At 43.2% G+C, this 27,960-nt stretch overlaps 1 protein-coding gene across 1 annotated transcript in view; it reads left to right on the top strand.

Annotated features, from left to right (window-relative positions):
* Positions 1-27,960, top strand: part of LOC133615781 (myosin-binding protein C, cardiac-type-like) — a 97,587-nt gene that overhangs the window by 8,634 nt on the left and 60,993 nt on the right. The window contains exons 3-7 of the mRNA XM_061974553.1: positions 10,507-10,635; positions 12,679-12,756; positions 13,799-13,947; positions 14,035-14,152; positions 21,485-21,533. Of these exons, the coding sequence (XP_061830537.1) occupies positions 10,507-10,635; positions 12,679-12,756; positions 13,799-13,947; positions 14,035-14,152; positions 21,485-21,533 (523 nt within the window). The remainder of the gene's footprint in view (positions 1-10,506; positions 10,636-12,678; positions 12,757-13,798; positions 13,948-14,034; positions 14,153-21,484; positions 21,534-27,960) is intronic.

The following is a 27,960-nucleotide window of genomic DNA, read 5'->3' as shown; positions in this document are numbered from 1 at the left end:
CGGGGAACATATTCTAAGTAACAAAGATTTAATTTAGAGGTTTTTGGTAACAATTTAGTATGGGGAACATATTCTAAGTAACAAAGACTTAATTTAGAGTTATTTGGTTAGAGTTAGAGGGTTAGGGTTATAATAAGGCCATGCCGAATAAGGCATTAATAAGTACTTAATAATGACTAGTTAAGAGCCAATATGTTACTAATTTGCATGTTAATAAGCAACTCATTAATGGTGAATATGTTCCCCATACTAAAGTGTTACCATGTTTTATTACTGGTGCACAAAATGAACCGTGCATGAACATCACCTTGTTCAAAGAACAAAACCAACACAGTGCATAAACTCAGAACAAATTACACACCTGCAAATCAGTCTGACTTCTGCTGTTGCCGTATCCGTAATACGCCGATGGGGAGAAGTTTTTATTCACACGATGAGTCGGGTGTGTCTTGACCTCCGCCAAACCCCTGAGCACGACTCACCGAACCCCTAGGGTTCGATCGAACCCAGGTTAAGAACCACTGTGTTAAACTCAAATCTCAACAAATCTCAATCAACTCCAGTTCCAAACAAAAATACCGCACATGTTGTCAATTAGTGTACATTTGCACAACGTGCGTTATTTTACTCATTTAAAGCTGTGACATTATCTGATCAAAAGGCCTTCAAAAGGGTCAAAATAAAAAACAACAACATTATAGTATATGTTTGATACAGTATGTTTGTTTCTTGAGAAATTTGAGCAAAAAAAGTACAAAAATTAAATTAAATTAAAAAAAACAATTCTAAATGTTTTTACACCTAAGAGCTAGCTTCTTAGGTGTAAAAAAAAAAAAAAAAAAAAAAAAGAGGAGAGGAGAGGAGAGGAGCCAGATGAGGTGGTTCGGGCATCTGGTCAGGATGCCACCCGAACGCCTCCCTCGGGAGGTGTTTAGGGCACGTCCGACCGGTAGGAGGCCACGGGGAAGACCCAGGACACGTTGGAAAGACTATGTCTCCCGGCTGGCCTGGGAACGCCTCGGGATCCCCCGGGAGGAGCTGGACGAAGTGGCTGAGGGGAGGGAAGTCTGGGCTTCCCTGCTTAGGCTGCTGCCCCCGCGACCCGACCTCGGATAAGCGAAAGAAGATGGATGGATGGATGGATGGATGGTTTTTACACCCTTTAACGTTCATACCTATTCTGCTTTACAGATAAAATAAAATGGAATGTTTTCAGAGGGTTAAACCTTAAATTATTGTGCTTTAATTAATGTTGATCCAGTACGTCGTTCAATTTTTAATACATTTCTCTGCAGATTATTGTCTGATTAGCAAGAATAATGATCTCACACTTACAGTACAGGCCAAAAGTTTGGACACACCTTCTCAATCAATGTGTTTTCTTTATTGTCATGACTATTTACATTGTAGATTGTCACTGAAGGCATCAAAACTATGAATGAACACATGTGGAGTTATGTACTTAACAAAAAAAGGCGAATAAACTGAAAACATGTTTTATATTCTAGCTTCTTCAAAATAGCCACCCTTTTCTCTGATTACTGCTTTGCACACTCTTGGCATTCTCTCCATGAGCTTCAAGAGGTAGTCACCTTCACAGGTGTCATAGTTGTGATGCCTTCAGTGACTTTCTACAATGTAAATAGTCATGAAAATAAAGAAAACACATTGAAATGAGAAGGTGTATCTAAACTTTTGGCCTGTACTGTATATTAAGTAATCGCATAGGCTATAGAATGTCATGGTGTAAAAAAGTAATGTGTGAGTCATCATTGAATCCTTCAAAACCCGCAAGTTTTTTTATTGAATCAGTACTCATGGGTTCCTGTCGCCATTAACTTGGTCTGTGACTCACCTCTGCAACGCCAGCCAAATCAAGAGAATGAACCAGGTAATGTGTAAATGCATTAGTATAAATGTATCAGCCCCATCAAAAGCAACAAATATGTTTCTTGACTCAAATCACCTCTTCTTTCCACTTCCTGCCCGAGCTGAATCACGAGCGGTGTCGCAGTTCGGCGGGTGCTGCTGTGGGTGCTTAACGACCACTCACTGAATCACAGATACCAATGAACGGACTACAAAGTGAACAATGGGTCCCACCGAATCATCGTTCGTCACTGAACAATGATTCACTGACACTCACTTGTTGGTCATTGGGGTCGGGACCGTCGAGGAAGGAATCATTAAAAACTAACTGAATTCACAGTGCACTTGACAGCGCACGGCAAAGCACAAACCAAGAATGAAGTCCTCCGAGACAGGATTGTCTCGAGGCAGTGTACAGAAAATATCTGCTGCTTTCAATGTCTCAATGAGCACAGTGGCCTCCACCATCCGTAAATGAAAGATGTTTGGAGCCACCAGGACTCTTCCTAGTCTAAACTGAGCGATCAAAGAAGAAGAAGGGCCCTAGTAATGGAGGTGACCAAGACCCCGATTGTCACTCTGTCCGAGACGGTTCCTCTTTCTGCAGGACAACGACCCTAAGCACACATATATCAAAGGAATGGCTTCAGTACAACTCTGTAAATGTCCTTGAGTGGCCCAGCCGGAGCCCAGACCATACTTGCCAACCTTGAGACCTCCGAATTCGGGAGATGGGGGGTGGGGTTTGGTGGTAGCGGGGGGTGTATATTGTAGCGTCCCGGAAGAGATAGTGCTGCAAGGGTTTATGGGTATTTGTTCTGTTGTGTTTATGTTGTGTTACGGTGCGGATGTTCTCCCGAAATGTGTTTGTCATTCTTGTTTGGTGTGGGTTCACAGTGTGGCGCATATTTGTAACAGTGTTAAAGTTGTTTATACGGTCACCCTCAGTGTGACCTGTATGACTGTTGATCAAGTATGCCTTGCATTCGCTTATGTGTGTGTCAAAGCCGCATATAGCATGTGCCTGGACCGGCACGCTGTTTGTATGGAGGGAAAGCGGACGTGACGACAGGTTGTAGAGGACGCTAAAGGCAGACGCCCCCAATATTGGTGTCCGTGTGGAAATCGGGAGAAATTCGGGAGAATGGTTGCCCCGGGAGATTTTCGGGAGGGGCACTGAAATTCGGGAGTCTCCCGGGAAAATCGGGAGGGTTGGCAAGTATGACCCAGACTTGAATCCAATTGAACATCTCTGGAGAGATCTGAAAGAGACTTCACATCCAACCTGATGGAGCTTGAGAGATGCTGCAAAGAGGAATGGGCGAAACTGGCAAAGGACAGTTGTGCCAAGCTTATGGCATCGTATTCAAAAAGACCTAAGGCCGTAATTGCTGCCAAAAGTGTATCAACAAAGTATTTAGCAAAGGCTGTGAATACCTTTGTACAAAACCCAAAACCAGTGAAGTTGGCACGTTGTGTAAATTGTAAATAAAAACAGAATACAATGATTTGCAAATCCTTTTCAACCTATATTCAGTTGAATAGACTGCAAAGACAAGATGCTTAATGTTCGAACTGGAAAACGTTGTTATTTTTTGCAAATATTAGCTAATTTGAAATTTGATGCCTGCGACTTGTTTCAAAAAAAGCTGGCACAAGTGGCAAAAAAGACTGAGAACGTTGAGGAATGCTCATCAAACACTTATTTGGAACATCCCACAGGTGAACAGGCTAATTGGAAACTGGTGGGTGCTATGATTGGGTCTAAAAGCAGCTTCCATGAAATGCTCAGTCATTCACAAACAAGGATGCGGTGAGGGTCACCACTTTGTGAACAAATGCGTGAGCAAATTGTTTAAGAACAACATTTCTCAACCACCTATTGCAAGGAATTTAGGGATTTCAACAGCCACGGTCCGTAATATCATCAAAAGGTTAAAAAAAATCTGGAGAAATCACTGCACGTAAGCAGCAGTGTTAGGGTTTGATCAAGGAGGTGATCCCAGGATGCAGAGACTGGAGGCGAGGCTGATTTACAATATGTTAAACAATTTAATATGAGTCCAAAAAGCGTAACAAAAAGAGATGGGGCAAAAGTGCACACCATGAATATACAAACAAAAGCAGATCCTTCAGTGGTCGGCAGGGGGAAAAGGCCAGGGCGCACTGAGCTCAACAAAAGGTCCAACAAAATCCTCTTCACCTCAGGAAGGTTAGAAAGCAAATACAAAGAGGTGAGGAATTTAAATAATAAGAAAAGACAACACACCAGGCAGGACGGAGTGAATCATGCGCATGCACGTGGAAGGTGCAGGAGACAATAATCGGCAGGGACCAGCTGTCGGTGACGAGCTTATATACTACTGGGTAGCGATTAGTTGCAGGTGTGTCTCGCTGGGGACTAATTGACTGAAGAAAGAAAACAGACAACAAGAAAAAAAAGGAGAAGGCAGGGAAATGACAAAATGCAACAGTACCTCCCCCCTTAATGGACGCCACCTGGCGGCTTACCTGGCTTCTCCGGAAAACGGTCATAAAATCCAGTTAAAAGTGAAGGGTCTAGTATAAGGGAACGCGGAACCCAGGATCGGTCCTCGGGGCTGTAACCCTCCCAGTCGACCAGATACTGGAAACCCCTGCCCCTTCTCCTCACGTCGAGAATGGCCTTGACTGTGAACGCTTGGTGGCCATCAATAAGTCTGAGAGGTGGAGGAGGCACCTCTGGAGGACTCAAGGGACTGGAGGACACAGGCTTGAGTAGAGAGACGTGGAAAGAGGGATGTATTTTGAGAGAGTCCGGAAGGCATAGTCGAACAACTGCGGAATTGATGACTCGCTCAATGGGGTACGGCCCAATATATCGTGGTTGCAGTTTCTTGGATACCACCTGGAGAGGTAAGTCACGAGATGACAGCCATACTTTCTGACCGGGCCTGTAATCTGGTGCTGTGCTGCGATGGCGGTTAGCGTGACAGTGCAGACCGGGTATTCTGCCAGGCTTGCTGTGCACGGTGCAGGTGGGCAGCCACAGATGGGACGGAGATTTCTGCTTCCAGGGAGGGAAAAGCGGGAGGTTGGTACCCGTAGGCGGAGTGAAATGGAGACATGCCTGTAGCAGAGCTTACGAGTGTATTGTGGGCATACTCGATCCAAGGTAGACCAAGCGCCCAGGAGGCCGGCTGCTGGTGGCAAACGCAGCGGATGGCAGCTTCCAGATCCTGGTTGGTGCGCTCAGTCTGTCCATTAGTCTGCGGGTGGTAACCAGAAGAAAGGCTCGGTGATGCTCCCAACGACTTACAGAAGGCCTTCCAAACCGCAGAGGAAAATTGTGGCCCTCTGTCCGAGACCACATCCATCGGGATTCCATGTAGCCGAAACACGTGGCGTACCAGCAAATCTGCAGTCTCGAGTGCCGAGGGCAACTTGGGAAGAGCGATGAAATGGGCCATCTTTGAAAAGCGGTCCACCAAAGTTAAAATAACGGTGTTGCCCTTAGATGGTGGAAGTCCTGTGACGAAATCCAAGGCCACATGGGACCACGGGCGGGAAGGGATGGGAAGTGGCCGCAGGAGACCTGCAGGTGCCCGATGTGAAGCTTTATTGCGAGCACAGGTGGAACAGACGGATACGAACTCTGTAACGTCAGCTCTGAAAGTTGGCCACCAGAAGCGCTGGGATAGGAGGAAGGCAGTACGGGTAATACCTGGGTGGCAGGCGACCTTGGAGCTGTGGGCCCTGTTCAAAACTTCCGGACGGAGCTCTGGGATCACGAACAAGCGCCCCTGAGGACAGTTCTTGGGAGAGGGAATGTTCTTGAGTCCCTCTGTCACGCAACCCTCGATGTCCCACTGTAGCGCTCCCAGCACTTGTGATGGAGGGATGATGGTCTCGGTCTTTACCTCTTCCTCAGGGCAGGCGTACATCCTAGATAAGGCGTCTGGTTTACCATTCTGGGAACCGGGGCGGAAGGTCATGGTAAAGTTGAATCGGGCAAGGAATAGCGCCCACCTAGCTTGTCTTGGGTTGAGCCGTTGGGCCGTGCGAATGTAGGCCAGATTTTTGTGGTCTGTGTACACCACAAATGGGGTCTCCGAGCCCTCCAGCCAGTGCCTCCATTCTTGCAGCGCTAATACTACGGCGAGTAGCTCTCTATTGCCAATGTCATAGTTGCGTTCCGCAGGAGTCAGGCGGCGTGAGAAGAAGGCACAGGGGTGCAGCCTCTGGTCGGAGGTGGAGCGCTGGGAGAGAACAGCTCCCACGCCGGAGTCGGACGCGTCAACCTCAACAAAAAATTGAGAGAAAACGTTAGGGTGGACAAGTACTGGTGCAGAAGTAAACAGCAACTTAAGTTTATTAAATGAAGTTTGTGTCTCAGAAGTCCACAAAAAGGGTAGCTTGGTGGAAGTAAGTCTGGTTAATGGTTCAGCTACCTGACTAAAATTGCGGATAAAACGGCGATAAAAATTAGCAAAACCTAGAAACCTCTGGAGGTGTTTTCGGGAAGTGGGTGTGGGCCAATCAACCACCGACTTGATCTTCGCGGGATCCGCTCGGAATTGACCCCTCTCCACAATAAAACCTAAGAATTGAACAGACTGAGTGAAACACGCACTTCTCGGCTTTGACATAAAGACGATTCTCGAGAAGGCGTTGGAGAACCAAGCGAACATGCTGGACATGAAGTTCGGGAGTAGGAGAGAAAACGAGGATATCGTCCAAGTAGACGACCACAAAGCGGTCAAGCATGTCGCGCAAAACATCATTAATTAGGCTTTGAAAAACTGCCGGTGCGTTGGTGAGGCCAAAAGGCATGACCTGATATTCGAAATGTCCAAGTGGAGTGTTAAATGCAGTCTTCCATTCATCTCCTTGCTTAATTCTAATTAAATGATATGCGTTGCGGAGGTTCAGTTTGGTGAAGTATCTAGTAGTGTGTAATGGGTTGAAAGTGGAGTTGAGAAGCGGGAGAGGATATTTATTTTTAACAGTAATAATATTAAGGGCGCGGTAATCGATGCAGGGACGGAGTGTCTTATCCTTCTTCTCCACAAAGAAAAAACCGGCAGCTAGAGGTGAGTTGGAGGGACGAATGAGACCAGATGCGAGTGACGTGGTAATATATTCCTCTAGTGCATCTCTTTCATGCTTAGAAATGTTATAAAGACGCGATGAAGGGAGTGTGGCACCAGGGAGGAGATTAATGCAGCAATCATAGGGACGGTGTGGAGGTAACGACAACGCACGGTCCTTGCTAAAGACTTCCTTAAGGTCGTGGTAAGCAGTTGGCACGACCGACAAATCAATGACCTCCTGGGTTACAACACGTGCGGGACCTGTGCGAGGGCAAGCGGACCGCAGACAGTGCGTATGACAAAAAAAAACCCAATTAATAATAGAAGTCTTTGCCCAGTCAATATGGGGATTATGTTTAGCCAGCCAGGTAAGCCCGAGCACAACAGGAGCCGAACGAGAGGGAATGACGAGAAAATTGATAGTCTCAAAATGGTTACCAGATAATTTAAGAATTAGCTGCCGGGTCTGATGGGTGACGCTCGCCAGGTGGCCTCCGTCGAGGGATCGGACTGTTCTAGGTCTGTGTAATCTAACAACGGGTATAGAAAAACGCTTAATGACAGAATCATCAATAAAATTGTCATCAGAACCTGAGTCAATTAGAGCCATAATGTCCAAACTCTGATGCTTATCCCAGGAGAGCACGCCAGTGAGTTGAAGCCTTGACAGTGTCTGACCTGAAGATGGCAGTAGAGGAGCCGGATCGGTCGCTGGAGGATGTGCAGCTGAGGTGCGGCGAGGGGGTGGAGCTTGAGTGCGACGAGGAGGAGAAACTAGAGTACGACGAGGAGGTGGAGCTTGAGTGCGACGAGGAGGAGAAGCTTGAGTGCGACGAGGAGGAGAAGCTTGAGTGCGACGGTGGGCAGGACGATGAGGACAGTGGGTGACGCGATGCTCAGCCTCTCCGCAATATAGGCATAGATGAAGTCTAAGGCGATGATCCCTCTCAGCTTGAGTGAGACGATTCCCTCCAAGCTGCATTGGTTCATCTTCCCATGATATCGGTCCAGCATCGACAATGGGTATCGGGGCAGACGTAGCTGGATGAGCTCCCTGGCCACGCCCACTATATGTCGAGGTGCGCGGTCCTTGCCGTCTGAGTTTCTCTCTCTCCCAGTCTACGAGGCGATTCTCAATTTCCACCGCCAAAGCGACGAGCTCATCGAGACTATCGGGAGTCTTGAGCGGGATCATCTGCTTCCGGATTCGATCGGCCAAGCCGAGGGAGAAGACGTCCACCAATGCGGAAGTGGGCCATCCGCTTTCAGCAGCCAGCCTTCTAAATTCGATGGCGAAGTCTGTGACGCTGCGCTGACCTTGCTGCAGACGTAGTAATGATCGTGCTGCCTCACGTCCTGGCATCTCGCGTTGAAAAATGTTTTCCATGGCTTTGAAAAACGCGGCGTATGAGGCACACACGGGATATTGACGCCCCCATTCTGCGGTGGCCCAGGCGGAAGCCCGACCACTCATATGGCACATAACGAAAGCCACGCGAGCTCTTTCAGTGTGAAAGGACGTGGGTAATAGTTCAAAATAAACTTCACACTGGGTGAGGAAGGGGCGCACGTCACCTGACTCGCCGGAGAAGCGCTCAGGCTTGGAGAGCGGAGGACAAGGGGCAGGAGGAGTGTCGCTAGGCAACGGAACATCTGCGGGAAGTGGACGTCTCTGCTGGATTGATGGGTCGGCCGTAGGGGGAGTCATCGCCTGCAGTGCGGTGAGTACGCTTCCCAGTTGTCTCTCCAATGCGTCAAGGCGGGCGTCTTGGCGTTCCGCCATGGCGTTGACACAAGCCCCAAGAACGCCAAACTGTTCCTCCTGTTGTCCCAGTCGATTAGCCTGTTGTTGTAGCGCCCTCTTTACCGGGTCAGTCTCTGCGGGATCCATGATATTGCCGATTATTTTGTTAGGGTTTGATCAAGGAGGTGATCCCAGGATGCAGAGACTGGAGGCGAGGCTGATTTACAATAACAATTTAATATGAGTCCAAAAAGCGTAACAAAAAGAGATGGGGCAAAAGTGCACACCATGAATATACAAACAAAAGCAGATCCTTCAGTGGTCGGCAGGGGGAAAAGGCCAGGGCGCACTGAGCTCAACAAAAGGTCCAACAAAATCCTCTTCACCTCAGGAAGGCTAGAAAGCAAATACAAAGAGGTGAGGAATTTAAATAATAAGAAAAGACAACATACCAGGCAGGACGAAGTGAATCATGCGCATGCACGTGGAAGGTGCAGAAGACAATAATCGGCAGGGACCAGCTGTCGGTGACAGGCTTATATACTACTGGGTAGCGATTAGTTGCAGGTGTGTCTCGCTGGGGACTAATTGACTGAAGAAAGAAAACAGACAACAAGAAAAAAAGGAGAAGGCAGGGAAATGACAAAATGCAACAAGCAGAGCTGAAAACCAACATTGAATGCCCGTGACCTTCGATCCCTCAGGCGGTACTGCATCAAAAAGCAACATCAGTGTGTAAAGGATATCACCACATGGGCTCAGGAACACTTCAAAAAACCACTGTCAGTAATTACAGTTGGCCGCTAGATCTGTAAGTTCAAGTTAAAACTCTACTGTGCAAAGCAAAAGCCATTTATCAACAACACCCAGAAACGCCGCCGGCTTTGCTGGGCCCGAGCTCATCTAAGATGGACTGATGCAAAGTGGAAAAGTGTTCTGTGATCTAACGAGTCCACATTTCAAATTGTTATTGGAAACTGTGAACATCATGTCCTCTGGAACAAAGAGGAAAAAGATTATATGTTATAGGCGCAAAGTTCAAAAGCCAGCATCTGTGATGGTATGGGGGTGTTTTAGTGCCCAAGACATGTGTAACTTATACATCTGTGAAGGCACCGTTAATGCTGAATGGTACATACAGGTTTTGGAGCAACATATGTTGCCATCCAAGCAACGTTATCATGGACGTCCCTGCTTATTTCAGCAAGACAATGCCAAGCCACGTATTAAAACAGCGTGGCTTCATAGTAAAAGAGTGCGGGTACGAGACTGGCCTGCCTGTAGTAATATGTATGTATATGTATATTTATCGATATATACATAGATACATATACACATATATATATGTGTGTGTGTGTGTGTGTGTGTGTGTGTGTGTGTGTGTGTGTGTGTGTGTGTGTGTGTGTGTGTGTGTGTGTGTGTGTTTTAAGTGTATTTGAAGTTCTCCCATTATTCTTTTTTCATGCTTTACTTTATTAAAAAAATTGACATTCACCGTGATTATTGTTTATTTATTTCTTTATTTTATTATTTTCTTTTTAAAGAAGCAATGTTAAAGGGCAAGATATGGTATACTTTTTGTTAAACCATTACAATAAAGTAAAAAAACAATGTTTTAAAAATTAATATACAACAAAGTTCAATGGACAAATATTAATGTTCATTTTATGTTATCGTTGTTTGGCCACACATCAGTGTAACAATGTAATGACAACAACATGTTTGTCAAACATATTTGTGACCCATCAGCCACCCCCTAGTGGCCACAGAGTGTATGTCTCATACTGTATGTGTTTGGTCTTTGTGATGATGCGAACACAGAAACTCTATCTGAGGTTCCTGCTGATGCACCAGGAGAGTCAAACGTGCCACAAGAGCAGCGTCCTGCTGCATCCACTCATGCATCCACAGAGGAGCAGTCGAAGGCCCACGATGCCCCTCCATCAGAGGGTAAGCTATTCGAACCGTTAAATCCTAAATGCCAGTATTTATTCAGTTAGTCTTGCTATGACTAGATTCTCCAGAAAATGTGTGTGTGAGGCTGTTACTGAAGACTGATTGATGACTTAAAGACATGCATTATCTACCTTTACTGCATCTACATATTGTCTTTTTGCAATGAGTGTGAAACTAAATTCAATATTTAAAATTTTGGGTAATACGAAATCCCCATTTAATAAAACCTATTTGAGTCCGAGTCGACTCTAACTTCCTACACATTTTTAAAGGTTGAGCATTTGGAATAAACAATAATGATAAAGTAATAACACTAAGTACTAACGCTGTCCTAAAATTGGTCCTATACAGTGACATGAACTCATTACAGTAAGTACCGTATTTTTCGGACTATAAGTCGCAGTTTTTTTCATAGTTTGGCCGGGGGTGCGACTTATACTCAGGAGCGACTTATGTGTGAAATTATTAACACATTACCGTAAAATATCAAATAATATTATTTAGCTCATTCACGTAAGAGACTAGACGTATAAGATTTCATGGGATTTAGCGATTAGGAGTGACAGATTGTTTGGTAAACGTATAGCATGTTCTATATGTTATAGTTATTTGAATGACTCTTACCATAATATGTTACGTTAACATACCAGGCACGTTCTCAGTTGGTTATTTATGCGTCATATAACGTACACTTATTCAGCCTGTTGTTCACTATTCTTTATTTATTTTAAATTGCCTTTCAAATGTCTATTCTTGGTGTTGGGTTTTATCAAATAAATTTCCCCCCAAAAATGCGACTTATACTCCAGTGCGACTTATATATGTTTTTTTCCTTCTTTATTATGCATTTTCGGCCGGTGTGACTTATATTCCGAAAAGTACGGTATTACAGTGATGTATGAATAAGACTTTAATTGGTTCTGGACGGAACTTGTAACCCAAAATACTAGTATCTCAATTTAAGGTTCCCTTTTAAAATTCATTGAAATTGCATTATTCCGCTCCATTCCTCCTAAAAAAAAAAAAAAAAACGCCAAAATGTTAACATGTACTGTAATATGCTTAAAAATAATCATAAATAATAATAACAAATTAAAAATAATCATGCTTCAAAATAACCTGCTTAGTGGCCTTGTGGTTAGAGTGTCCGCCCTGAGACTGGGAGGTCGTGAGTTCAAACCCCGGCCGAGTCATACCAAAGACTATAAAAATGGGACCCATTGCCACTCCGCATCAAGAGATGGAATTGGGGGTTAAATCACCAAAATGATTCCCGAGCGCGGCCACCGCTGGTGCTCACTGCTGCTCACTGCTGCTCACTGCTGCTCACTGCTCCCCTCACCTCCCAGGGGGTGAACAAGGGGATGGGTCAAATGCAGAGGATAATTCCCCCACACCTAGTGTGTGTGTGACTATCAGTGGTACTTTAACTTAACTTTAAATGTAACTTCTCTGTTACATTATACACACTTTTTTATTTGTTTAAAAATACGTTGTATATTATTTGACTCAAACTCGACTTCAATCTGATGCTTGATTTATACTAAAACAAATTCATTAGATACAAATTGTTCAATAATGCAATTTTTAATGCAAAACAACAAATTTCACCAAGTAGCAAACTTTCCTGACTCAACTCCCACAAGTGATCAAAGCAAGTATACAAGATCAGTGCCACAAGGGATAGTGATAATATTATGGGGAAATTTGCTATTATATCCTTACCCATGATGGAGCAGGAAAGGGCTAGGAATAGGTCTGAGGTAAAATTTCCTATGAAACGCCCTGTCATTTATTTTACATGCACCTCTACTTGCAAAATGTCCTTACGCACAACGCGTTATCTGCCTGTAGAGTGTGACTGTAGTTTTGTGAAATAATGTAATAATAATGTAAAGTAATGTATCGCGCCTAATTGGTTCCAGCCTGGTAAATGCATGTTTGCCATGTAGGATTATCATTATTAAATATGTTAATGACCTTCTAAATACATATTTACGCTGTGCAATGAAGCTAAAGTACTGTACGTGCATGTAGATGGACACCCTCCAGACACCAGACAGGACCTCACTGGCCTCTTCACAGAGAAACCTCAAAGTGGAGAAGTGGCTGTTGGTGAGAAACCTGCAAGTTAAAGTTGAATATTTTATTGAGAATTTAGTTGGCATAGTTCTGTCATAACAATTATGTATGTGGAAGAATAGCCAGTACTGTTGTTGTCTGTTGTCAGCATGTAATTATCAATCTAATGCAGGGGTGTCAAACATGGAGAAAAATCAACTCTCAAGTGGGCCGGACTGGTAAAATCACGGCACGATAACTTAAAAATAAAGACAACTTCGCATTGTTTTCTTTGTTTAAAAATAGAACAAGCACATTCTGAAATTGTACAAATCATAATGTTGTTGTTGTTTTTTTACACTTACATGTTGCGGTTAATAGTATTCTATCTTTATTTGTCGTTATTTATATTTTCTGAATAAATCATGTGATAATGTTAATCAGTCAACTCATTGGTTTTAATTTTCAATCCATCAAGATAAAAAAAAAAATCCAAATCAAATTACAGTATGTTATTTATGTAGTTTGATCATTTTCCTCGACTCGTGCACTAACATCATGTGGTTTATTTTGTACATATGTAGCATCATCTACAAAGATAAAAATAATTGCTATTGCGACATCCAGTGGACACATTTAGAACAGCAGTTTTTTTCATTAAAAAACTCATCCCACGGGCCGGATAAAACCAGTTCGAGGGCCTGATCCGGCCTTCGGGCCGTACGTTTGACACCCCTGATCTAATGTCTGTTACTTTTTATTAGATTTTAAATTCTGCAACATGATTTGACTATGAAGTGACATACCGGTAATATTCTTAATTTGAAACCACTCTGGGTTAAGTAGGTACAATATGACCAACAATGGAATGAAAATGTTGGTTTTAAAGCAAATTTATTTGTAAAAAAAAAAATATATATATATATATATATATATATATATATCCATCCATCCATCCATTTTCTACCGCTTATTCCCTTTGGGGTCGCGGGGGGCGCTGGAGCCTATCTCAGCTACAATCGGGCGGAAGGCGGGGTACACCCTGGACAAGTCGTATATATATATATGATAAAGTCAAATGTACTTCCCTGTCTAGGTGGAAACATTATATTTGTGGCTAAAGTCAATGCTGAATCTCTGCTGAAGAAACCAACAATCAAATGGTTCAAAGGGAAGTGGATGGACCTCGCCAGCAAGTCTGGAAAACACCTGCTGCTAAAAGAGTCCTACGACCGCAACACCAAGGTAGACTACCTGAGATTGTGAACCGTAAGAACAATAAATGATTGTCCCGTACACGCGTATAAATGTACTGCATCGACCCTCAAACAGGTCCACACGTTTGAGATGCACATCCAGGCAGCCAAGGCTAACTTTGCTGGAGCTTACAGATGTGAAGTTTTATCCAAGGACAAATTTGACAGCTGTAATTTTCAGCTGACTGTGCACGGTAAGTGTGTCTGTTCACACACTAAGATACAGTATATGCATTACATGTTCACAGTCCTTCTCAATGTACTAACACATTCCTCCAATGTAGATATGCATTCCTATGGGGTGCTAATTGTCAAAATCCAAATACACTTTTCTAATGTTCTAATTTTCTAATTTCTAATTTTGAATATTTAGCTCAACTTTATCACATTTACTGTACATTGCTTTTTCCACATTTAGTCCATTTTCTTTGCATTCGAGGTATAAATTAAATGGTAAATAAAAAACATTAAATCCAAAGGTCAAATTCGAAAAAAACTAATGAAGCTAAATGTTTAATCTAAATGTTAGTTATAAATGTTTAATCTGAATGGTAAATATACATGTATATTTTAAAGATACATTTCAAAGATAAATGTTGAATCTAAATCTAAATGTTATTCTAAATATTAAATATAATTAAATATAAATGATAAATGTAAATGTTGAATCCAAATGTTGAATAAAAATATGACATGTACATCTAAATGTCAAATCTAATTTGTAAATATAAATGTTAAAGATAAATGTTAAATATGAATGGTAACCTTTGAATGCACAGACCCACCAATACCTACAGTCTTCCACGAGTTTGGTCAAAAATGTCCTCAATCAATGTGTTTTTTAAATAACTGGGTTATTATTCTTCAAAATCTTTAAAACAAAGAGTTGTAAAATGTTCATATTCCAGGTATTCCTCATAAAACATGTTTGTGGCATGAGGCCATTTGCACTTTTTTTCTATTAATTTTAAGAAATGTCAGTTTTTGTATCACGACCCACTCTTCCACAAGTGGAAAAAATTACCCCAAGCAGTTCCTATGGAATTTTCTATGAACCTTTAATTCTTAGCAACTCTGACCAGGGGCGCCGCTAGGGATTTTGGGCCCCATGAAAAGAATCTTTACAGGGCCCCCAACACAGTGTCATTATTTTTTCTGTATTATAATTTCATCATCATTAGGGGCCTCTCTGGGCCCCCTCCATCATGGGCCCCTAGAATCCGTCTCCTTTACCCCCCCTTTTCGGCGCCCCTGACTCTGACTATTCCATTTACACATCTGATGTCATTTCTCACATCTGATGCAACTTTGAATCTCAATACTGTCCCACTTACTCATCTGATGTCAGCACTCTCACCACCCAGGAAGGGGAAATACCTGATCCACTAAAGACTGTAGGGCAACAGAAAGCTAATGGAGTAATTCCAAATACTGTAAAATCTGGAACTTTGTGTAAGTCAAATATGTAGTAAACTCTGATCCTTGGAAGCTAATATGGTACAATTATTTTTAACTGCTGCTTATCTTGCCAACATGGCCACCAAACACAACTAGTCACGTGACTCTCCTGCCAACATGACCACCAAACACAACTAGTCCTGTGACTCCCCTGCCAACATGGCCATCAAACATAACTAGTCACATGACTCCCTTGCCAACATGGCCATCTAACATAACTAGTCACATGACTCCCTTGCCAACATGGCCATCTAACATAACTAGTCACATGACTCCCTTGCCAACATGGCCACCAAACAGAACTAGTCACGTGACTCTCCTGCCAACATGGCCACCAAACACAACTAAACACATGACTCCCCTGCCAACATGGCCCTCAAACACAACTAGTCACATGACTCTCCTGCCAACATGGCCACCAAACACAACTAGTCACCTGACTGTCCTGCCAACATGGCCATCAAACATAACTAGTCACATGACTCTGTTGCCAACATGGCCATCAAACACAACTAGTCAAATGACTCCCTTGCTAACATGGCCACCAAACAGAACTAGTCACGTGACTCTCCTGCCAACATGGCCACCAAACACAACTAAACACATGACTCTCCTGCCAACATGGCCCTCAAACACAACTAGTCACATGACTCTCCTGCCAACATGGCCACCAAACACAACTAGTCACATGACTCTCCTGCCAACATGGCCACCAAACACAACTAGTCACATGACTCTCCTGCCAACATGGCCACCAAACACAACTAGTCATATGACTCCCTTGCCAATATGGCCATCAAACACAACTAGTCACATGATTCTGCTGCCAACATGGCCATCAAACACAATTAGTCACGTGACTCTCCTGCCAACATGGTCATCAAACACAACTAGTCACCTGACTCTCCTGCCAACATGGTATTCAAACACAACTAGTCACGTGACTCCCTTGCCAACATGGCCACAAAACACAACTAGTCACCTGACTTTGCTGCCAACATGGCCACCAACACACCAAGTCACCTGACTCTCCTGCCAACATGGTATTCAAACACAACTAGTCACCTGACTCTACTGCCAACATGGCCACCAAACACAACTAGTCACATGACTCTGCCTCCAACATGGTATTCAAACACAACTAGTCACCTGACTCCTGCCAACATGGCCCTCAAACACAACTAGTCACATGACTCTCCTGCCAATAGGCCACCAAACACAACTAGTCACATGACTCTCCTGCCAACATGGCTACAAAACACAACTAGTCACCCGACTCTTCTGCCCACATGGCCACCAAACACAACTAGTCACGTGACTCTCCTGCCAAGATGGCCACCAAACACAACTAGTCACATGACTCTTCTGCCAACATGGCTACAAAACACAACTAGTCACGTGACTCTCGTGCCAACATGGCCCTCAAACACAACTAGTCACATGACTCTCGTGCCAACATGGCTACAAAACACAACTAGTCACCTAACTCCTGCCAACATGGCCCTCAAACACAACTAGTCACATGACTTTCGTGCCAACATGGCTACAAAACACAACTAGTCACCTGACTCCTGCCAACATGGCCCTCAAACACAACTAGTCACATGACTCTCCTGCAAAGATGGCCACCAAACACAACTAGTCACATGACTCTCCTGCCAACATGGCTACAAAACACAACTAGTCACCCGACTCTTCTGCCAACATGGCCACCAAACACAACTAGTCACGTGACTCTCCTGCCAAGATGGCCACCAAACACAACTAGTCACATGACTCTCCTGCCAACATGGCCACCAAATACAACTAGTCACATGACTCTCCTGCCAACATGGCTACATAACACAACTAGTCACATGACTCTTCTGCCAACATGGCTACAAAACACAACTAGTCACGTGACTCTCGTGCCAACATGGCCATCAAACACAACTAGTCACATGACTCTCGTGCCAACATGGCTACAAAACACAACTAGTCACCTAACTCCTGCCAACATGGCCCTCAAACACAACTAGTCACATGACTTTCGTGCCGACATGGCTACAAAACACAACTAGTCACCTGACTCCTGCCAACATGGCCCTCAAACACAACTAGTCACATGACTCTCCTGTCAACATGACTTCCAATTACAACTAGTCACATGACTCTCCTGCCAACATGGCTGTGGAGGGGGGCGTGGCCTGCGGGCCTGCCACGGAACGGGGTGTGCTAGGACCGGCCTCGAAGACAGCGACAGGTGTGTGGATGGCCCAATTGGGCCTTGTTATCTAATCACCTGTCGCCATTATTAGCAGCAGCCGGCACGAGACACAGAGTTGGAGTTGGGAGCTGGAGAGCGAGTGAGAGCGACGCGCTTAAAAGAGACTGCTGAAAAGCAATTCCAGACTGTTGTGTTTAAATAAAAGACTGTATTCAAACTGTCTACCGGGCTCACGAAGGATCTTTCGGACTCAGGAGAACCCTCACGGCAAAGAGACCTTTTACAATGGCCCTCAAACACAACTAGTCACATGACTTTTCTGCCAACATGGCCACCAAACACAACTAGTCACGTGACTCTATTGCCAACATGGCTACAAAACACAACTAGTCACCTGACTCCACTTGCCAACACGGACACGGCCACCAATGCGGACCACCAATGCGGAGGACACAACAGTAGTGGGCCTCATCCGTGACAACAACGACATGAACTACAGGGAGGAGGTGAAACATCTGGTTGACTGGTGCAGGACCACAAACCTGGTCCTGAATGTCAACAAGACCAAGGAGATCATCGTTGACTTCAGGAAGCACCAGTCCAGCCACGCTCCACTCTTCATCAACGGCACAGCGGTGGAGATAGTGAGCAGCACCAAGTTCCTGGGGGTGCAGATAACTGACAATATAACCTGGTCCCTACACACCAGAGCTCTTGTAAAAAGAGCTCAGCAGCGCATGCACTTTTTGCGTCGGATGAAAAGAGCACAGCTCCCTCCCCCCATTCTCACCAAATTCTACAGAGGCACTATAGAGAGCCTGCTGACCAACTGCAACTCTTTCTGGACTGGAGCCTGCAATGCCTCAGACTGGAAGTCTCTGCAGAGAGTGGTGAGGACGGCAGAAAAGATCATCAGGACTCCTCTTCCTCCTATCCAGGAGATCGCAAAAAGCCGCTGCCTGACCAGGGCTCAGAAAATCTGCAAAGACTCCTCCCACCCCCACCAAGGACTGTTTTCACTGCTGGACTCTAGAAAGAGGTTCCGCAGCCTCCGAAGCAGAACCTCCAGGTTCTGTAACAGCTTCTTCCCTCAGGCCGTAAGACTCTTGAACGCATCATAATTAAATTATCCCCTCAACACCCCCTAAAATGGATTAACTCTCTGGAATAAAAAAGACAATATAACATACATCCATAAACGTGGACGCATGTGAAAAAGTGCAATATATTTATCTGTACAGTTATCTATTTATTTATTTATTTACATGTATTTATATATATTTATTTATTTTATATACATATTTATATATTATTTATATATATTTATTTATTTATATATGCACCTTATTGCTTTTTTATCCTGCACTACCATGAGCTTATGTAACGAAATTTCGTTCTTATCTGTCGTTCTTATCAAATTTGAATGACAATAAAAAGGAAGTCTAAGTCTAATTACAACTAGTCATGTGGCTCCCCTTGCCAACATGGCCACCAAACACAACTAGTCACATGACTGTCCTGCCAGTTTAATTGCCAGTTGCATCAGATGTGAGAGATGACATCAGATGTGTAAGTGGGACAGTCAGAGTTAGTAATTCGAATTAAAGGTTCATTGAAGATTGCATAGGAACTGCTTGGGGTCATTGTTGACCTCAGTGGGAAAGAGTAGGGTAGTTATACAAAAACTGCAATTTCTTAAAAATAATGAAAAGATAAATAAAAATGAAAATAGCCTATTTAAAATATTGTGAAGAATAACAATTTGTGGGGTCAAAATGCATCTAAGGGTTAAAGATAAATGTTAAATCTAAATGATAAATCTAACTGTTGAATATAAATCTAAATGTTGTTGTAGAAAAATGTATCTTAATCTGTTTATCTGTCATTTCGCTGCACTGTTACTTCATGGTTGTGTCACATTCATTTGCTGGGAACAACGCAGTCACGGTCCTGTTCAGTTGTATCTACTAATTGACATGCAGATGCTTTTTTAGATCTGGTCTTCACAGTTTGTCCTCGGTGGCCTTGTTGACTCCGTGGTAAAAGCAAGAGTATGTTGAGTTTGAAGTCATCAATAATGATTGGTTCAAGTGTGGTGGTTGCCAATATGTCCTCCCTGTTCATATGTTACATGTTCATCTTCTTCCCTGTTCCACAGCACAGCAGTTAGAGATGTGGGCTTATCTTTTTTTCTTCTTCCAGATTTGACAATTAGATTTGACATTTTATGTTTATCATATGTCAATTATATTTAATATGTGCAACATATTTAGATTCAACATTTGAATTTAGATTTAAAGTTTAACATTTAGATTGAACATTTATATTTATATTTAAAGTTTAACATTAAAATTTGACCTGGACCCCCTGATGCCTTATTTAAAACCCACAGTCACAAATCTTGGAAAAATTAAATCAGTTTTATCTTTTAACGACTTTGAGCGGGTAATCCATGCTTTTATTTCATCACGTTTGGACTACTACACATTACCCCCATTTTAGCATCCTTTCACTGGCTCCCAGTTCATTTTAGAATGACTTTTAAAATATTGTTGCTTGTTTTTAAATATCTCAACGGATTAGCGCCACAACATATGTCAGACCTTTTAAAAATGTACACCCCCACAAGGTCTCTGAGGTCAGCTGATCAGTTTCTTCTTTTTGTCCCAAAAACCTGTTTAAAATCCGGAGGTGATCGTGCATTTTCTGCTGTGGCTCCAAAACCTTGGAACAATATCCCTCTTGCTATTCGGACGGCTCCCTCTTTAATGAGTTTTAAATCATGTCTTAAGTAGAGATGTCCGATAATATCGGCCTGCTTAAAATGTAATATTGGAAATTATCGGTATCGTCTTTTTTATTATCGGTATCGTTTTTTTTTTGTTTTTTTTTATTTGTATTATTTTTTTATTAAATCAACATAAAAAACACAAGATACACTTACAATTAGTGCACCAACCCAAAAAACCTTCCTCCCCCATTTACACTCATTCACACTCATTCACACAAAAGGGTTGTTTCTTTCTGTTATTAATATTCTGGTTCCTACATTATATATCAATATATATCAATACAGTCTGCAAGGGATACAGTCCGTAAGCACACATGATTGTGCGTGCTGCTAGTCCACTAATAGTACTAACCTTTAACAGTTAATTTTACTAATTTTCATTAATTACTAGTTTCTATGTAACTGTTTTTATATTGTTTTACTTTATTTTTTATTCAAGAAAATGTTTTTAATTTATTTATCTTATTTTATTTTATGAATTTTTTTTAAAAGTACCTTATCTTCACCATACCTGGTTGTCCAAATTAGGCATAATAATGTGTTAATTCCACGACTGCATATATCGGTTGATATCGGTATCGGTAATTAACGAGTTGGACAATATCGGAATATCGGATATCGGCAAAAAGCCATTATCGGACATCCCTAGTCTTAAGACATATTTTTACTCTTTGGGTTTTAAACCTGCGTGGAAGAGTTGTGTGATTTTAGTCTATTTTATTTTCTCTGATGTGTTTTATGTATTTACTCGTTTATAGTTAAATGTTTTATAAAACTGACTTTTCTAGTATGTTTGTCTTAACTTCTGTGCAGCACTGTGTGAAACTTCTATTGTTTTTTTTAATGTGCTATATAAATAAAGTGGATTGAATTGGAACATTTAGATTTAACATTTAAATTTAGATAAAAAATTTTACATGTAGATTTGATATTTAAATTAAGATTTAAAATGTATCATTTTTATGCAATATATAGATTTAGATATATCATTTTAAAATGAACATTTATATATAACATTTAGATTTAACATTTTCCTGAATGTTTTGTGTCTGAAATAACTTTTCTTTCCAGATGTTTGTGCCACCGAAGGCTTTGACATCAGAGCAGCTTTCAGACGCACGTAAGTTACCTTACTGATAACATTGTAAGTCTATTTTATGATAAATCATTCATCCTTCTTTGCAGGTTATACATCGATGATTTTAAGAATTAATACACTTTGAAAAACATATGATGTATTGCACTGATGGACTTTTGATTCGTATGTTTCTTAAAGTTTACTCAAACTAAGCAAATCGTACTGCACAACCAAAAATTCCTGTTGGTAGTGAATCGAGCCATTTAAAAAAAAAAAAGGTAGAGCACATTTAGATAGAATGTTCTTTTTTTAAAGCAGTCAAGTTTCAATTGGCTGTTGGTTCCTTACTTTAGCAGCCTGTCAGAACTAAGAATGGAATTTTGCCTCAGGCAAAAAGTTGGTACTCTCTATGATTTCACTGTCCCACTCTTGGAAAATGCCTGCTCTACAGTACAGCATGTCCAAAAAGTATTTTTGTGATTTAACAAATATATTACAAAAGCAAATGGATAGACAGAGCTATGGCAGTTAATTCAAAATGAGGAGTTTTGTCTTATCTAATATACCTCTATAAGAGCAGAAATATCCATACTGTAGTCCATTTCTTTCCATAATTACTCTTGCATAGCCTCATCAATGGAGAAAATATTATGTTTTGCTTCAGATCGTTAAAGCTCCATATCTTTGTTTGATGCAGAATATATATAACATATGTCCATAGAAAAAAGCCCACAAAAGTAATATCTGGTTAATTAGGACATCCCTTCCAATCCACCGGTCAAGGAAATGTTTGATTTAGGAACCCACTTAGATGCAGTCTTGCAATTCGATTAATAGCTTTGACAAATGATTTACCGTACATTCGGGACTATAGAGCGTATCGTAATTCAAGCCGCAACCAATACATTGTAAAAGAAATAAATATTGTTACATATATAAGACACACCGGACTATAAGCTGCAGATGTATAACGGTATGTTGTGAAATGAGATATTTACACAGAAAGATGCAAGAGCCCCCCCTGATGGCGGTCAGCGAAGAAAAAGCCGTAGATTAGCCGCATGGTTGTATAAGCCGCGGGGTACAAAGCGTAGGAAAAAAGTAGCGTCTTGTCTGGAAATGCGGTAATCAAATAATTCTTATAAAATGTAGAGACTTCGTGGACACTCTGTCCATCATTGCCAATCAACTGTGTGAAAGCTTGGACCACGAACAACTGAAAAAAGTGCCTGTTTGATATAAAAACATCACTACATGTGGAATAACCATGGACATGCTAACCTGTTAGGAGCGACGCTGATAAGAAGAGAAGTGGACCGTCAGCAAGGTAGTAAATGTGTATATTGCATCCAAGGAAGCACAAAATAAGAGAAATAAGGACTGGGATTGGAGATCCTGGATTGGTTCCAGAGTGGCCACTTTTTTCTCTGTTTTCAAATAAATCAGAACAAGCATTCTGATAGTACTGTCTCACATCTGTGTTTGACGGAACCCAGAATGAACAGATGAGAAAGCTAAATCCAAAGCTACAGTGAAATTGAAAACTCTTTAATGACATCATACGGTCTAACTAGGGGTGTAATTGTACGCTATCATCTCCGTACACTATCATCATCGTACACTATCTTACACTATCTTTATCTATACTTTAAAGGGCCCCTTTAATGCTCACAACATTGGCAGTCCATCATAGTTCTGGTTTTACAAATAATGTCTACAGGTAAAAGTCTGCCCAAAATAGACACAGTAGTGATTTTAGGCGTGTTTTGTAACGGGTTTCAGCACATTTTGGAAAGCCCACCTTGAACTCCAAAATGTGGGCGAATCTGCATCAGCCTGCTGACGTTACCTACAGAAGACTGGAGGCAATTCCATGTTTCGTAGTGTGTGTTTTCATAGCTTCATCCCCAATCACGATATTTCCGTGCAGAATTGAAAGGAGTTGATGCGTTGCAGTGGCAGGCCGTGCATTTCCCACCTTGGCCTTCAGTGATGTCTCACTTAGTCCGACCTCAGTAAATACCTCTCAAAATGTAATCATTTATGTCGCCACATGATCACGGCTTGAATAATACTATACAGAAACACCCTTGCGCACTACTGCGCATTGAATCACCTCAATTTGTCACTCATGTACAAAACGGGCTATTTTTTGCGCTGCAAAAAGTCAGTGTTCAAAAACAAGAAAAAAAAAATACAAAAATGAGGGGTATTTTACTAGAACTGAGCGAAATTATCTGCCAATAGAACAAGAAAATTTGGCTTGTCAAGACTTTCCAAAACAAGTAAAATTAGCTAACCTCAATGAACCCAAAAATACCTTAAAATAAGTATATTCTCACTAATAACAAGTGCACTTTTCTTGATAGAGAAAACAAATATGAGACCTTTTTTCTCATGTTGAAAAATATTCTTAAATGAAGTAAATGCTAGTGCCACTATCTTGACATAATGATATGCGCTCGGCATCATGATTTTTTTTTTCATGCTTGAAGTAAGAAATTATTACTTTAAAAAAGTAGTTTTATACTTGTGAGTGTTGACGACGCAGCTTTGCAACAGTTGATATTCTAGTTTCAAGCATGTTTTACTCAATATAGGTCATAAAATCTCAGCAACAAGCTGTAATATCTTACTGAGATCATTTAGGACCAAAACACTTAAAACAAGTAAAACACTCTAACATAAAATCTGCTTAGTGAGAAAAATTATCTTATCAGACAGAAAATAAGCAAATATCACCCTTATTTGAGATATGTAATCTTACTTAGATTTCAGTTTTTGCAGTGTGGCACATTTAAAAATCAATAAACCCGCATCAGACGTGGTACTGTCAAAACAAAAATAATTGTAACAAACATATTTAATGTGGAAAAAAATCATTTGAACTCTCAATTTGTAACGGCCATTTGATGCCGTATAAGCCATTGGTATTGCTCGTAGTTGGTTGATTCGAGTAGTGGTGGCGGGCAAACCATTTCACTGCCAGGACAGCTTAACTAGTTTCCGGGGTCGGTAGACCTCGTTTCACAAGATCTAGTTTCTCTTTAAATATCCTTCTTGAAAATGACCTTGCAAATATATATCTGCCACCTAATCAACGTTTTGCGCTGCTTCTTTGTTGGTTAAAAAAAGTGTGTACCGCTGATTTCTCCGCTGGCCGGGTATGGCCCCGGTGCCACTTTCTGCTTTCGTAAATCACAACTAGTGATTGGATACTTGGCAGTGACAAGTGAGTATCCAATCACAGTCACGTTCAACGTAAGGCTACTGTCAATAGGGATGATGTTTGATAAGAAATTATCGAGTTCGAGCCTATTATCGAATCCTCTTATCGAACCGATTCCTTATCGATTCTCTTATCGAGTCCAGACAGGTTGTTGTATATGGAAAAAAACACACAATATTTGGTTTCACAAAAGCTCACTTTTATTATATAAGAAAAAAATAAAATCTAATAAATAAATAAATATTGACTGTTACCCCCCTAAAAAAATACAATAAAATAAATAAATATTGATTATTGTTACCCAAAGTGTATTAAGTGGGATTTTTCAGAAAAACTAATATATACAGTAACACAAAAACAACCTGTCTCTGTGATCACCATAGGTGTATAAATAATAATATAGTTTTAAATAAAATCAGTCCCTTGGGCACAAAACTTAAAATAATACAGCTCTCCAAAAAGTGCACTTCTGCTGCTATTTGACATAACTGTTTGTTATGATGCTTTGACATTTTTGCACTTTATTTCTTTCCATCCATCCATCCATCCATCTTCTTCCGCTTATCCGAGGTCGGGTCGCGGGGGCAGCAGCCTAAGCAGGGAAGCCCAGACTTCCCTCTCCCCAGCCACTTCGTCCAGCTCCTCCCGGGGGATCCCGAGGCGTTCCCAGGCCAGCCGGGAGACATAGTCTTCCCAACGTGTCCTGGGTCTTCCTCGTGGCCTCCTACCGGTCGGACATGCCCTAAACACCTCCTTAGGGAGGCGCTCGGGTGGCATCCTGACCAGATGCCCGAACCACCTCATCTGGCTCCTCTCGATGTGGAGGAGCAGCGGCTTTACTTTAAGCTCCCCCCGGATGACAGAGCTTCTCACCCTATCTCTAAGGGAGAGCCCCGCCACCCGGCGGAGGAAACTCATTTCGGCCGCTTGTACCCGTGATCTTGTCCTTTCGGTCATAACCCAAAGCTCATGACCATAGGTGAGGATGGGAACGTAGATCGACCGGTAAATTGAGAGCTTTGCCTTCCGGCTCAGCTCCTTCTTCACCACAACGGATCGATACAGCGTCCGCATTACTGAAGACGCCGCACCGATCCGCCTGTCGATCTCACGATCCACTCTTCCCTCACTCGTGAACAAGACTCCGAGGTACTTGAACTCCTCCACTTGGGGCAAGATCTCCTCCCCAACCCGGAGATGGCACTCCACCCTTTTCCGGGCGAGAACCATGGACTCGGACTTGGAGGTGCTGATTCTCATCCCAGTCGCTTCACACTCAGCTGCGAACCGATCCAGTGAGAGCTGAAGATCCTGGCCAGATGAAGCCATCAGGACCAAATCATCTGCAAAAAGCAGAGACCTAATCCTGCAGCCACCAAACCGGATCCCCTCAACGCCTTGACTGCGCCTAGAAATTCTGTCCATAAAAGTTATGAACAGAATCGGTGACAAAGGGCAGCCTTGGCGGAGTCCAACCCTCACCGGAAACGTGTCCGACTTACTGCCGGCAATGCGAACCAAGCTCTGACACTGATCATACAGGGAGCGGACCGCCACAATCAGACAGTCCGAAACCCCATACTCTCTGAGCACTCCCCACAGGACTTCCCGAGGGACACGGTCGAATGCCTTCTCCAAGTCCACAAAGCACATGTAGACTGGTTGGGCAAACTCCCATGCACCCTCAAGGACCCTGCCGAGAGTATAGAGCTGGTCCACAGTTCCACGACCAGGACGAAAACCACACTGTTCCTCCTGAATCCGAGGTTCGACTATCCGGCGTAGCCTCCTCTCCAGTACACCTGAATAGACCTTACCGGGAAGGCTGAGGAGTGTGATCCCACGATAGTTAGAACACACCCTCCGGTTCCCCTTTTTAAAGAGAGGAACCACCACCCCGGTCTGCCAATCCAGAGGTACTGCCCCCGATGTCCACGCGATGCTGCAGAGTCTTGTCAACCAAGACAGCCCTACAGCATCCAGAGCCTTAAGGAACTCCGGGCGGGTCTCATCCACCCCCGGGGCCTTGCCACCGAGGAGCTTTTTAACTACCTCAGCAACCTCAGCCCCAGAAATAGGAGAGCCCACCACAGATTCCCCAGGCACTGCTTCCTCATAGGAAGACGTGTTGGTGGGATTGAGGAGGTCTTCGAAGTATTCCCTCCACCGATCCACAACTTCCGCAGTCGAGGTCAGCAGAACACCATCCGCACCATACACGGTGTTGGTAGTGCACTGCTTCCCCTTCCTGAGGCGGCGGATGGTGGTCCAGAATCGCTTCGAAGCCGTCCGGAAGTCGTTTTCCATGGCTTCCCCGAACTCCTCCCATGTCCGAGTTTTTGCCTCCGCGACCGCTGTAGCCGCACACCGCTTGGCCTGTCGGTACCTGTCCGCTGCCTCAGGAGTCCCATGAGCCAAAAGAACCTGATAGGACTCCTTCTTCAGCTTGACGGCATCCCTCACCGCCGGTGTCCACCAACGGGTTCTAGGATTACCGCCACGACAGGCACCAACTACCTTGCGGCCACAGCGCCAATCAGCCGCCTCGACAATAGAGGTGCGGAACATGGTCCACTCGGAGTCAATGTCCAGCACCTCCCTCGTGACATGTTCAAAGTTCTTCCGGAGGTGGGAATTGAAACTCTCTCTGACAGGAGACTCTGACAGACGTTCCCAGCAAACCCTCACAATGCGTTTGGGCCTGCCAGGTCTGTCCGGCATCCTCCCCCACCATCGCAGCCAACTCACCACCAGGTGGTGATCGGTAGAAAGCTCCGCCCCTCTCTTCACCCGAGTGTCCAAAACATGAGGCCGCAAATCCGATGACACAACTACAAAGTCGATCATAGAACTGCGGCCTAGGGTGTCCTGGTGCCAAGTGCACATATGGACACCCTTATGCTTGAACATGGTGTTCGTTATGGACAATCCGTGACGGGCACAAAAGTCCAATAACAAAACACCACTTGGGTTCAGATCCGGGCGGCCATTCTTCCCAATCACGCCTCTCCAGGTTTCACTGTCGTTGCCAATATGAGCGTTGAAGTCCCCCAGTAGAACGAGGGAATCACCCGGGGGAGCACTCTCAAGTACTCCCTCGAGTGAATCCAAAAAGGGTGGGTACTCTGAGCTGCTGTTTGGCGCGTAAGCGCAAACAACAGTCAGGACCCGTCCCCCCCCCCCGAAGGCGGAGGGAAGCTACCCTCTCGTCCACCGGGTTGAACTCCAACAAGCAGGCTC

Source organism: Nerophis lumbriciformis, linkage group LG15, assembly GCF_033978685.3.
Source record: "Nerophis lumbriciformis linkage group LG15, RoL_Nlum_v2.1, whole genome shotgun sequence".
In the NCBI taxonomy this organism is placed as follows: domain Eukaryota; kingdom Metazoa; phylum Chordata; class Actinopteri; order Syngnathiformes; family Syngnathidae; genus Nerophis; species Nerophis lumbriciformis.
This window is presented reverse-complemented; position numbering and strand designations above follow the sequence as displayed.